Genomic DNA, 14,008 nt, shown 5'->3' with positions numbered 1-14,008 from the left:
CTTGCTGCATTACACAGAAGCTCATCTCTTGACAGGATTGCTAAGATACGGAGCTTGTGAGCCTTACAAGCATTGTTTTGTACATATAATGACCAAGGGACCAACAAACTGCAAAAATGGTTCAATAATGAAAAATTACTCAGTAATTTTATAATAATAATCCTTGAATTTAATACAGCACCTTATCACGTCTTCGAAACGTCTCAAAGCGCTTCACAGAATATTAATAAGATGCACCAAAACAATAATTCTGAATTAGTACCAGAAAGAAATCTCCCCAGCAAGTGAATTTTCCGCGCAACCTCCTCTCAAGATATTTGCATTGGCGATCAAGATCAGAAAACTGTGTATTTTGTTGGCAGATATGTACTCCGCTCTGCTAGTTTACGCTGATCACAGAGACAGGAAGCACTGAAGCAGAATAGAGGTCAACACTATTTGTGAACAAGACACATTGTTCCCTATTTTGATCTGTGCTACAAAGAATGAAACACCTTACCAGCAGATTGAACATAAAACACAATTTTCAGCAAGAATGTGTCTTTAATTAGGATTTATCATCTGGGATAAAAAAATGGAATTCTGGGAAGTTTCAGTGTTAAATCAATAACATAGTAACCCTCACAGCAACCCTCATAGTCACTTATTTAACGTTTGGTATATAGAAGCACATTTTTGTAGCTAATTTGCTCATAAAAAACACACATAAATATACTTTTTCATAATACCTTGTCACAAAGGCAATATTTAGATATGATTTGAGACGTCCGCCCAATATACATGAAAGGCAGTAAATAAATATAAATTATATTGTATTGTTTGACCTATTGTGATAATCCTCCACGATTTAAACCAATACTGTAATTTTGTTGTTGTTGTAGTAATGTGTGATTTGTTTAAAATGAAAGTTGTTTGTTTCCCTTTAGCCCCACTCCCATCATTAACACACTGTATGTGCCTTCCCCCTAGCATCCAGTATCCCACCAGACTGAGCATCATTGATGTGTAACCCAAATGGGTAAGAGGCTGGAGGTGTGAAGGGCACCACAACTGAGACTGATTATGTCCACGCACACACTATGATGACACTGTCAAGCGTTCGCAAACTCACTTCACCAACAGTGTCTGGCAACGGAAACGCTAGTCAATTTTATTTCCCTCACTCAGGGACACTAGACCAATTATATAATTTCAGTTGCATCCCTGCTTTAGGACAGTTATCTCAGCAAATTGGATTTCAAACTGGTGATCCTTCCATATGGTTCAGTGCTAAACAGGACAGTGCCTCTATTGATCACCTTTTCACAATTAATATAAGTAAATGGTAGCTATCAGTGTGCCATCAGGCATCTGCTACTTTTAAATAATAATATTTTGTATCAACTCTACGAATAATATTCTAGGTTTTCTGTTTAACCAATAACAATTTTGAAACATACACACACAAATCAAGGTCAAAGCTGGGCACAAAAATATGAAATATCAAATAATGCATAAAACACTGAGCTTAAATCCATAATTAAAACAATAAACTTCAAGGCAAATTGCACTGCCCAAATCAACCCCTACTGAATCTCTCAGGGCAAAATAACATTAGCAGCTTGGAAATACAGGTATGAACATTTTAAATAATCTGACACCCATCAAAATGCTTACATCTGGAAGGAGCTAGAATGAGAATGCCATACAAAATATTTACAACCTTGTTCAATTCACTCTTATTTGTGTCACCTTTTCTCTGTTTATTGATGTCCACATCCTCTATTGGTATTTCAGGGTTAAAGGGCAGGGTGAAGCCTTTTGATGCAATTGATTACATTTTTGACACATTGAATAACGTGATTTATTTTTGTGTAAATTGCTATTTGCTTATCTACAGACATTTAGTAACTATTATTTGTTTCATACTTAGAAATGTTGTGGGATGATTTTCTAAAATGTGCTCTGCTTTTACCTTTGAATTCCCCTGTTTTGGCAGAGTGGGTAGATAACAAACATCTTGTGCAAAAACAGTCAGCGGATAAAACATTCATAAGACGGGTGAATATGTTGATGTTGATAAAAAAAAATGGTTTTAGATTCCTTTGTACTCAATTAAATGAATAAAATTGACTGGAAAGATTGGTGCAAACAAAAGCGTTTAGAATTCAATTAGAATTTGAACTTATTTTAAATGTAGTTGGTTCTGAAAGATATTAAATGAGCGGCCTTAGAATCTCAATGGCCTTGTGAGGACAAAACGGAATGAGGTTTGCTAAAGTATTGCAACCCATTATATTATTCCAGATCTGATCCATGCCATTTTTCTGTCTCTGCCTCTGATCCATGTCTGTATTTTCACAAAACCACCTCTCCACTATTTCAGTGATAACCTTGGAACTTGCTACAGAGCTGTTCAAGGTTATTTGGCAGCCAGGGTATAAAAGATCTATCAGGGTCCTGTTTCTCAAACATAAACAGTAATACTCCTAGCAGTCTAGTTGGCTGGGGTGCTGCTGTTTTTGCAGTCATGGCGTTTAGTTCTCATTCTACTCGTCAAAGAAAATGTCATTGTGAAAAGGATAAGATTAATCAAGGCAGCATCCTTTACCATATCCTGAACCACGAGAGACATCTACCCAGCTGCAGTTGTTCATGTGAATCGAAGGAGAAGGTAATGCTGGAATCACCTTATGTAACCTGTAAAGCTGCTTCTGAAGTTCTCCTTAAAACTGTGAACTTCATTAAAAATTTGCCATCTTTTCATGGGTTGCTACAGCAGGATCAATTTCTGTTGCTAGAGAACTGCTGGGCTCCTCTCTTTGTGCTGGGCTTAGCTCAGGAAGGGGTGGATTTTGAAGTGACTGAGCCAAAGACAAGCATCTTAAAAGAGATTTTGATGAACCAAAAAAGTAGAAACTACCACGAGAAAATGTGCAGCCAGTTATCCGCAGCAGAAGTGCAGAAAGTAAAGTCTTTCCTAACAAAATGCTGGAGCATTGACATCAGCACAAAGGAGTATGTGTACTTAAAGGGGATCATTTTATTCACTCCAGGTGAGTGTTCCCACTGCAACTTTAGCATTGGTTTAAAAGAAATGCAATTAATGACCAGGCAATTGACAATATTTAAGGTTACCAAGGCAATGTTAATTATTTCAGTTAAGCTATTAAATGACAGGAAAACATGTTTCCACAGCCAAACAGAAAGTCAGAACTTTACTGAACTTAATGCTGATTTATTTATGATCAGCAAATTCTAAGATTCTGGCAATTTGTGTTTTATTTAATGGGGAGTTTCAGAATTCGAGCAGGAAGGTGATTGCTGAATGGGATGTATTGGGGGAACAGCAAGCTGTACCCTTTTATTTTAATTCAACTGATTCCCTTTGGAATCATTTGGTGCAAATTAGTTTACCATTTTTCTGCTACAAACCTCAGGAAGTCTCCAATATATCTGAGGCTTTGTATTTTAATTGAACTTTCTATCATCGATCATAATGAAGACAGATATAATACAAAATTGATGCTAACCATAGTCTAAAATAATAAAAGTAAATTCTAAAGAATCACGAACAAATGTGTTAGCTCTTTAAGGACTGGATTTGCATTCAATTATTAATAATAGCTTACATTTACAGCTCATTTCATGTCAGGAGCACGTCTCAAAGCTCTTCATGAATATAGTTTAAAGTCTAGTGACTGTATTTTGTAGATGAGCTGTATTAGTGCAATTATTACTTTTAATTATTGGTACGATTAAATATAACTACACATTCTGAAAATTACATTCCATTTTAATAATAATAATAATCCTTGCATTTGATATACATCTCATCACATCATTGAGGATTTACTGTGAAGTGTTTTTGATTGTGTGTTTTGTGGATGAAACACAGCAGCCAATTTTTTGTGCACACCAATGTCCCACAACCAGCCATGAATCCATTACATTGTATTGCATTGAAAGTTAGAAATTTTCAGAAATGTCTTCTCAGATCTTACATGAAAAAACACTGAGATCCTTTCCTAAAATATTTATCTCTTTCCATATTCCTATCATCGTTTATCACCGGTGATAATTATCCCATACTTATTTTTTTTAAAAACCCTCAATAATGTGTATAAAAAAGAAATGTAACAAAGCAATTTATTGCTAGAACTGTTTCTGTTAAATAATTGTAAAATTCAACAGAGGGAGAAACAGAGCACGAGGAAGCTAGCTCAAAATAGGTGGATACAGAAATTCAGACTCAGTGAAAAGTAGCTATATTTGCAGATGGCACAATCTGGGGAGGAAACTCTGAAAATTGGAGGGAGCAGCCAAGATTTTATAAACAGAACTCAACAGAATATACTCCTGGGCTAATCACCAGCGAATAAAGTTCAATACAAATGCAAGGTACTGCCTTTTGGAAGTAAAAATTTGAGGCTTGCATTCTATGTTGATGGCACAGGAGTTATCAAGAAGAAAACTGAAAGAGATCTAGAGGCATTAGATATCACATGTCTAAGCAGTGAGATTAACAATTTATGTTTAAGGTGTGAAGTGCATCGGATTCGACTGCACTTGAAATAATCTGTGCATTCTATTTGTTGTGACATAAAGGGAGGTAAAAGAGTTCTCCAGACCCCAAGAGACAATCCAGAGGAGAGCAACATGGTTGGTTTCCAAATTCAATAGTTTCAGTTATACCAACTATTCTACCACAGCAGGACAAGAGAACACAAGTTCAGCATTGTTTTACTTCACATCCAATGCTTTGCACAGAATAACTTTCCCACTTTTTGATGCAGTTCTGATGGAGAAAACAACTTTTTTGTAACTATGGCAGCAATGTTTTAACAAAAAAATTGCACTGCAATTTTTCGGATAAACGGGTTGACATTTTTCAGTCGTTATTCAGTTAGACTGAATGAAAAACAACCAGTTGGTCCTGGTAGCCAGGATTTGCTTCAAATGATGCTGGTGACTAAATAATGCAGCATTCAACACCTGAAAAATATCATTAGCTTTACTGTTCTGAATGTCAAGGATCAGGTCTGGTGACAACCAGTATAATGAAGAGTTTGATTGGAGAGGAGCATTTTAGCAACGTATACCGTGTTTGTTCCACTTCAAGGCTGTGCATAACCTAGCTGCCATGTTTACCTATAAAGTACACAGTTGCTACGCTTTACAGAATACAACAACAACTACTTGCATTTATGTAGCAGCTTTCATGCTGGACAGGGTCTTGGAGCTTTTTAAATCATAGAATATCCTATGAACCGTTTTGAGATGTCCTCCTGACGTGACAGATGCTACATCAAATAGAACAATTATAGGATTTTTAATGCCATCACAGCGTTTTAATAAGAAACTCCTGAATTACTTCTTAAGATATGGCTTTACTTTCAATTTAAGTCTTGGTTCAAGCGATCAGTATTTGTTAAATGTAATTCGATAATCAAGTCAGTGAATCTCTGCTAAGACTGCCTTCCCTAATCTTTTCTGTTTTGTTATGCAGATGTGTCAGGCCTTGGTTCCCCACAATACATCCTGTGTCTACAACAGGAAGCGGAACTTGCTCTTACTGACTACATCCACTCTCTCCACCCTCAGGACAAAACTCGCTTCAGCCAGATACTCTTTGCACTGACTTCCTTAAAAACTATTAACGCACATATTATCACTGAACTATTTTTCCGACCACTGATTGGAAATGTCCAAATGAATGCTTTGCTAATGGAAATGTTGTATGCAAGCTAATAGCGTAATTATTTGTTCAAGCCATCTCCATGATGCAATCATTTGTGTGTTCTGTTGAAAATGTTAACTTATTTGTCAGAATTGTGTTTTTAGGTGTTAATGTATGAAAACGTAAGGTGTATGTATGATCATGCCTCCATTTTGCCTAACGTGCTTATATTGAGAAATAGAATGTGCACTAAAAAATATTAAAATTAATGAATTCATTCTTAGCATGTAATTTCTCATATTGTCTAAACATAAAGGATCACAATTTGTTAGTACAGGTGGTTATTTCATGTGTTGAATTTCATTAAACAATAAGGTTGTACATTTAAGCAATTGTGTTGAACTACATGTGTTACCATGGATGTATGTATGTTGCATAAAACCTGGTTAACCGTGGTAACTGTCACAGTGAAACCGTTTAAGAGATTTACCTTTGATCTGCTTGAGATCATAGAATCATAGAAACGTACAGCACAAAATGAGGCCATTCGGCCCATCGAGTCTGTGCCGGCTCTTTGAATAGAGCAATTAATGTCAATCCCACTCCCCAGCCCTTTCCTCATAACCCTGCAAACCCGTCCTCCTCAAATACCCATCTACCGTGTTTGTAAAAGTAGTTATTGAATCGGCCTCGACCAGCCTTTCAGGTAATGCATTCCAGATTCAAACAACTCGTTGCGTGAAAAAATTTCTTCTCACCTCCCCTCTGCTTCTTTTAGAGACTATTTTGAATCTGTGACCTCGAGTCACCGACACACCCACCAGTGGAAACAGTTTTTCCCTTTCTAACGTATCAAATCCCCTCATGATTTTGAAGACCTCTATTAGGTTTTCTCGTACCCTTCTCTGCTCCAATGAGAATAATCCTCGCCTCTCTAACCTTTCCTCATAATCAAGGTTCCTCATTCCTGGTACCATCCTCGTAAGTCTCCTCTGCACCCTTTCCAATGCCTTAACATCCTTCCTATAGTGTGGTGCACAGAACTGGGCGCAGTATTCTAACTGAGGCCTAACCAGTGTTTTATATAGGTTAATCATAACCTCCTGACTCTTGTACTTTATGCCCCTAGTTATAAAGCCTAGTATCCCATATGCCCTTTTTACAGCTTTATCCACCTGTCCTGCCACCTTCAAGGATTAATTTACCTGCACCTCCTGGTCTCTCTGTTCTTTTTCTCCCCTTAAGATTGTATTACCAGCCTATATTGCCTCCCCTCATTCTTTCTACCAAAATGCATTACTTCGCATTTCTCCACATTGAAACTCACCTGCCATGTGTCTGCCCATTTTAGCATTCTGTCTATGTCTTCCTGCAGTTAGCTCCTATCCTTCTCACTGTTTACCACCCTACCTAACTTTGTGTCGTCTGCAAACTTGGAAATGGTACTTGCTATACCCAAGTCCAGATCATTTATGTATATTAAGAAGAACAGCGGTCCTAATTCCGATCCCTGTGGGGACGCCACTGTACACTTCCCTCCAGTCAGAAAAGCAGCCGTTCACCACAACTCTCTGCTTTCTGTCTCCCAGCCAGTTTCTTACAGTTGCTTACTTCTCATGAGTTTTTTGTTGTGCTCAGATATGTAGCATTTTATTTATGGCAAATAGTGTACTGACAGAGCTCAATATCATACCTTCTGCAGCAGTGTGAAATTATCAGACCTGATAAACAATAAATCTTTTTGCTCAGAGCAGACCACTAAGCGTCATAGGTTGTCGACACAACAGTGCTTTGAGACCCACTATTAGTGCTGTTAATCTTTATCTCAAGCTGCTGAACTTTTACTCTTTTTGCTGAACATGTCATTTCAAGTTATTCAAGATCAGTGAAGCAGCTGCAGATTATAGAAAGTGGAGAATATGTAGAGTTGAACATCGAGGGATGCGGGGGAGGCATCTCCTATTTAACAAAGGACAATCTTTTTATAACTTTGAGACAGCAAGGTCCTTTTCAGATTCCATCCATTCCTTGCTGCTATATTTCCCTCCTTTTGATTTGCCTGAAATTAGTTCACAATATACTGTACTTAGCTTACGTTTCAGGCAGTGATCAACATGGAAGTTCTACCTTCTGTTCACCCACAAAATACACAGGCTTCACTTTATCCTATGAAGTGCATCCTGATGTATACATCAATTCACTTGATAGTATATTGTGTGAAGCGCTTGAGATGTCTCGAACACATGAAAAGGTGCTATACCAAATGCAAGGATTATTGTTATTATAAAAGGCATTATTCCAATGATAAGGATTATTAATATTTATTCAGTGCTCTGAAAGGAAAGATCAGTCCTGTAGAGTCCTGTGGAGTCCTGTAGCTCAGTGGTTAGAGCACTCGCTTTGCAAGCGAGAGACCTGAGTTCAATTCCAGGCAGGGCGAAACCTTGGGCAAGTTTCCTTACTCCACACGCCTAATAATAATCCCTCCAAAAAAACAAAAAACAATAATAAAATTGGTCATTTTCAATCTACGACTGTTTGTGGGACATTGCTGTGCGCAATTGGCTGCCGCGTTCGCCCACAAATATACAGTCAATTCACTTTACAGTGTGTTCTGTGAAGCGCTTTGGGACGTCCTCCCGATGTGAAAAGCGCTATATCAAATGCAAGGATTATTATTATTATTATTATTATTATTATTATTATTATTATTATCAACCTTATGCAGAACTTGTATCAAAACAATAATTGGTTAATTTGATTGAACATTAGAAAAAAGTTAGACAATGGATTCTCTTACTTTACAGAAACACTATAAAGGATTCCTTAGAATATTGCAAAAGAGTGTTTGCTAATGTCAGCAAGCTATGTGGCTTCAGAATTCATGTAAAGGAGATCGCCATCATTGAATAGGAAGTTGAGTACTGGTGAATCTAGAGAATTTGAGTATTGATGCTCAATGGATGAAATGGATTTTAATGTGAATGAGTATAAGGTAATGGTGTGAAATGAAAACAGGATGAATAAGATCACCATAGGAAAAAGTAGAAAAGAAAGAAGATTTGGATGTGACTGAACCATTCACAGAAAATCTCTTGCTAACAGAAGCCTAATCCACAAGGAAAACCGAGCACTGAAATGCTGTTTAGTGTCTCACAGTATGTTATGTGTAAATTGTGCAAGTTTAGTTTTACACTAAAGTAACATTGCAAAGTGCGGCAATAATTAACTTTGCCATTAATTTGCATTGGTGTAAATTATGGATTAGCACAAACTTTTATCCAACATCTTCTCCTCCCATTTTCATGCTCTTCCCCACTCCCCCATCCACCCCCCACCCCACCAAATGCAATTCTATTTTACTCAAAGTGCAGTAGTTATCTAATTCACTTTTAAATCCTATTGTGGACTCAGTTTTAACAGCTATTTGTGGGTAAAGATTTCTACATTCATTATGTAAAAAAAGCTAGCCTTTATTTTCTTCTGTTGAAAATCTTCAGTTTATGACATTTGTTACTGGATTATGGGAAAAGTTAACAGCTTTCTGTTTAAAAATGAATGTAATAAACTGACCTGTCCATTTCCTGCCAATAGGCCTGATCTATATAAATGACTTGGACTTGGGTTGGGTATAAGGAGTACAATTTCCAAATTTGCAGATGATACTAAAATAGGAAAAGTAGTAAACAGTGAAGAGGATAGTAGAGACTGCAAGAGGACATAGAGAGACTGGTAAAATGGGCAGACACGTGGCAGATGAAGTTTAATGTGGATAAATGCAAAGTGATGCATTTTGGGAGGAAGAATGAGGAGAAGGCAATATGAGTTAAATGGTACAACCTTAAAGGTGGGGGTGAAGGAACAGAGAAACCTGGGGGTTCATATAAGTAAATCTTTGACGGTGGCAGGACAGGTAGATAAAGCTGTTAAAAAAACATAAGGGATTCTAGGCTTTATAAGTAGGGGGATAGAATACAAAAGTCAGGAAGTTATGATGAACCTTTATAAAACACTGGTTTGGTCTCAGCTAGAGTACTGTGATCAATTCTGGCCACCACACTTTAGGAAAGATTTCAAGGCATTGGAGAGGATGCAAAAGAGATTTACCAGGATGGTACTAGGAGTGAGAGATTTCAGTTATCAGGAGAGGCTAGCGAAACTAGGATTATTCTCTTTGGAGCAGAGAAGGTTAAGAGGAGACTTAATAGAAGATTTCAAAATTATGAGGGGACTCGATATGGTGAACAAGGAGAAACTATTTCCACTGGTGGGTGGGTTGGTAACCCGAGGACATCGATTTAAAATAGTTGTTAAAAGAAACAGAGGGGAGGTGAGGAGAAATGTTTTCACAGAGTGAGTTGTTCGGATCTGGAATGCATTGCCTGAAAGGATGGTGGAAGCTGATTCAATAACAACTTTTAAGAGATAATTATTTGGGGAGGACAAGTTTGCAGGGCTATGGGAGAGCGGGGGCGTGGGATTAATTTGGATAGCTAGCACAGACATGATGGGTCGAATGGCCTCCTTCTGTGCTGTATAATTTTATGATTCTATGATTTTCAATGTTATCAAACCTCATGTCATGGCAGAAATTCACTTTATAGAGTATTTTCTTTCAGCATGATCCTGCATACAGTGGTGGAGATAATTGTTGCCTGAGAGTCACAGGCAGATATTCAGTTGAGTGGTTCTGATATTATCAATGGTGAGAGAAAAAGTTGAGCAATTAACGCACATCAGGAGGGGCCTAAGAATGAATTACTGACTTGAACTCACCGCCAATTATATGTCAGGTTTCCTTATAATAGTCTATATTTTAAAAATAAATGGATGTATTGAAATGCCCTTATTTTTATTCAATAGGTGTAGCAAGTACAGTGAAAACTCTCATGAATATATGATTGTAGTGCCTGATTTGGGTTAGCTTCTGTATGAAGTCTTTGCTCTGTGCCCCCACAGGTTAACCACCAGCTTCACTTCACTACCAGTAACAACAACAATAACAAGATTCCATTTATAGAGCGTCTTTCACGTTGGGAGAACGTCCCAAGGCGCTGTACAGTTGGGTCAGGACCTGAGCAGGGGGGAAATGGTCAGGGTGAGGGGAGTGAAGGGAGGGAGCGAGGAGGGGGTAGAGAGTCGAGAGGGGAGCTGAAGGCACGGTCAAAGAGAAAGGTCTTGAGACGGGCCTTGAAGGAGGAAAGGGAGGAAGCAAGGCGAAGGCACTGGGGGATGGAGTTCCAGAGCCTAGGGGCTGAGAGGCTGAAGGCCGGCCACCGATGGTAGGGCGGTTGGGGCGGGGGATGTGGAGCAGACCGGAGCCAGAGGAACGGAGGGTACGGGCAGGTAGGTAGGGGGATAGTAGGTCAGAGAGGTAGGAGGGAACGAGGCCGTGAATGGCCTTGTAGGTGAGGGTGAGGATCTTGAATTCGAAGTAAGTTGCGAGCAGTATTGACTTGCTCCATGTGATCTGGCAATCTTGCTTCTGAGTAGTGAAACCACCAGCTTCCTCACATGAGTGGAGGGAGGAAGGGGAATTCCACTTACACTAAGCGGATCATACTCATTCTGCCAACAAATGTCATTTACATGAAGAGCATTTGTCTCATTGGAAAATCTAATCAACGTGTCTTTTGATGGAGGAGATCAGAGACTCAAAGACTATTAAGGTAGAATTCTGACTGATTCTGTCTATGAGCAAGACAACATGAACAGAATTCATGGTCAAGAGGATAATGCAATAAGTTTGGAGCCTGGTGCCCTGAGCAATTACATAACCATATATGGAAGTCAGATAATACATAATTGCCTGCAATAGTTTTAGATTCAAAGCATTCAAAGTAGACATAACATAATGAAACAAATATTACTCATCCCAAACTCAATTTTTTGATTATTCACTAATTTCCTAGGCAACTTGTGTCTGTTTCCTAAATAACAAACTACCACAACAGTTATTTTCTTCTTTTGCCCCTAGTTTTAAAGGTTATTAAAATAAAAAGACGGAACTAGACCATTACGCATATTGGAAGGTAGCATTGCCCTGACATTATTTTTATGAAACAGGAGGGAAGCTGGCCTAACACATTGTGTAATGAAACCAGTAAATGAAGGATATATCCTGTGTTGTGTAATGAAACAGAAGAATAGGAGCCCTGACATCCTACATCTGGCTCTGAATTTGAGATTTTGGAAAGCCTTGATTTTGAATTTGTAGGAGATGCCCGTGTCCCTTTAAAGACAAATGTCACTGAATCAAACTTTATCTTTGCATGTGGAGAGCCAGTTTCCTGACTGTATAATGCAATAATCTATAATACCTGCTGTCTGAAACTGGAGACAAACAATTATCTCATTTATTCTCCTCCAAACTGGTGCTGCAAATGAATACTTATGTCTTCAAACTGAATAATGTTTCCTGTGCCTTTTAAATTCATTTACAGGGCTTTGTCCCTGTATTGAGTTAGGCATTGAAATGAGATGGGATTTGGTTAATGGTGGGCATACATCCATTTCACTAGTTGTTTATGGTATGGTTATATTTGCAGTGGTAGTTCACTATTCCAGATTACTGGTGCAACAGGCTTTGTCCCCTTTACATTGAGGTGCAGGGTCACTGTTTGGCAAGCTTTGAGGAGTATAGCAAAGAGAAAAAAAAGCTTTATATATACATATTTTTTAGTGTGTGTATATTGGGCTACATGCAACACTAATAGAATACATTTGGAGATTATTAAGCTGTTTAGGTTGGTGTAAAATGTAAATTAATTCAGTTTATGTGAATTTTGCAAACGTAAACAATGATATGGTAAATGCTTCACCTTTAACTTTAAACCAGGTAGATGCTGTTTGTACGGAAACTTTGAGTTTATAAGTTCATCACTGAACAAACTGAAAGCCATTGTAAAGTAATATATTATTAAACCTGCTTGTTGTCCTGCACACACCATGATTATAAAACACAATATACCTTCTATATACAGTATCACTCTATCAAACACAAACAATCCTGTAAATGTCTGCAACGTTAATAAGTTACTAATACAAGTTGTTGCATTTAAGAAAATGTCACTGAGTCAAACTTTACTTTTGTATATGGAGAGACAGTGTCCTGACTGTTAATAATAGAAGGATGTTTTATTATTATGGTAGTGATCTGGGTAAAAGTACAACAGCATTAATGCCATCTTGTGGCTTATGTGGTGAATAACAGAATTGTAAATAAAGGAATAGAAACTGGGAGAGGATCAGGGATAATTCATTTGTTGACTGTCACATTTGAATTTTTTTTAAAAATAATGTGATTTCAAATGCTCCAGTATAGAACTTAACTGTGACTTCAATGAACTGAATTGATACACTCTTGTCTTAGGCTCTTAGGCTTCGCTATGCCTTTTATCAAGGTATTGTTATGTAAATAATAATAATAATCCTTGCACTTGATGTAGCGCTTTATCACATCTTCAAGATGTCTCAAAGTGCTTCACAGAATACATTGTCAAGTGTAGTGACTGTATATTCTGTGGGTGAAATGCGGCAGCCCAATTGTGTACAAATGTTTAAGAACATGTATTGGAAGATCTGGAACTCCACATACTTTGCATTCAGTACTGAGTTCTAAGTGAGAAGGCAATAGTAAACTGGACAGCTTCAATGACACGGATGACAGCTGTACCTCAAATAGTTAGCTGCTACAATTATAATTTTGTAAGGCATTTGATTTTATGAAAGTCTCAAGTTTTCTAAATCACTTTAACATTAAGTTATAACTTGGTTATAAATCTTTATACTTGTATGATCTTCCACCTCCCTCGATCCCACCGCCCTAGCCTCCCTCCAAACCTCTCAATTCCCTTCCCTCTCATGTATGCATCAAATTTACTCGTAAATGCATTGATGTTTTCTGCTCAACGACAAGCTTTTGACAGTGAGTTCCACATTCTCACCACCTATTGTATAAAGACGTTCCTCTTGCTGCTCTATGTCCTGCCAATGAGCCCGGCTGGCTGGGCTGTCAACAGCAGCGAGTTGGAGGACTTCTCTTAAACCTCGTTTAGATCTGTTATTGGCGACCATTATTGAACCCCTTCATAATTTTAAACATATCTATTAGGTCTTAGCCATTAGTAAATGGTAGGTCATAAGGTTCTCTGTTATAATTAATTATAACAGGAATTCTTCCCTCTCAGCTCCTGTTAACCCAGCAAGCCAAAGTTCTAATGAGCTGGGTGATCCCAACTGGACAAGCAGCAAACAATTTGTCAGACAGTATTTTCAAAGGTAGAGCTATGTCGTTTTAGCTAGATAAACTCCAGCAGTACCCCAACGCACACTCTGGGTGCACCAAGT

General features: G+C 38.0%; 1 protein-coding gene across 1 annotated transcript; it reads left to right on the top strand.

The window, feature by feature from the left end:
- Nucleotides 1-2,475: 2,475 nt before the first annotated feature.
- On the top strand, nucleotides 2,476-5,730 carry LOC103179356 (nuclear receptor subfamily 0 group B member 2-like). Its single transcript, XM_042340818.1, has 2 exons — nucleotides 2,476-3,035; nucleotides 5,489-5,730. Exons 1-2 carry the CDS (start codon nucleotides 2,510-2,512, stop codon nucleotides 5,728-5,730), a joined length of 768 nt encoding a protein of 255 aa, XP_042196752.1. The 5' UTR covers nucleotides 2,476-2,509.
- Nucleotides 5,731-14,008: the final 8,278 nt, after the last annotated feature.

Source organism: Callorhinchus milii, unplaced genomic scaffold (assembly GCF_018977255.1).
Source record: "Callorhinchus milii isolate IMCB2004 unplaced genomic scaffold, IMCB_Cmil_1.0 Scaffold15, whole genome shotgun sequence".
Lineage (NCBI taxonomy): Eukaryota > Metazoa > Chordata > Chondrichthyes > Chimaeriformes > Callorhinchidae > Callorhinchus > Callorhinchus milii.
Note: the sequence above shows the minus strand (reverse complement) of the source record. Positions and strands in the feature narration are given on the sequence as shown.

Excerpts from the sequence above, each read along its gene's own strand:
- LOC103179356 (XM_042340818.1), top strand. The coding sequence starts at position 2,510 with ATGGCGTTTAGTTCTCATTCTACTCGTCAAAGAAAATGTCATTGTGAA. Across the intron at positions 3,036-5,488 it reads GATCATTTTATTCACTCCAG|ATGTGTCAGGCCTTGGTTCC; the intron begins GTGAGTGTTCCC and ends TTTGTTATGCAG.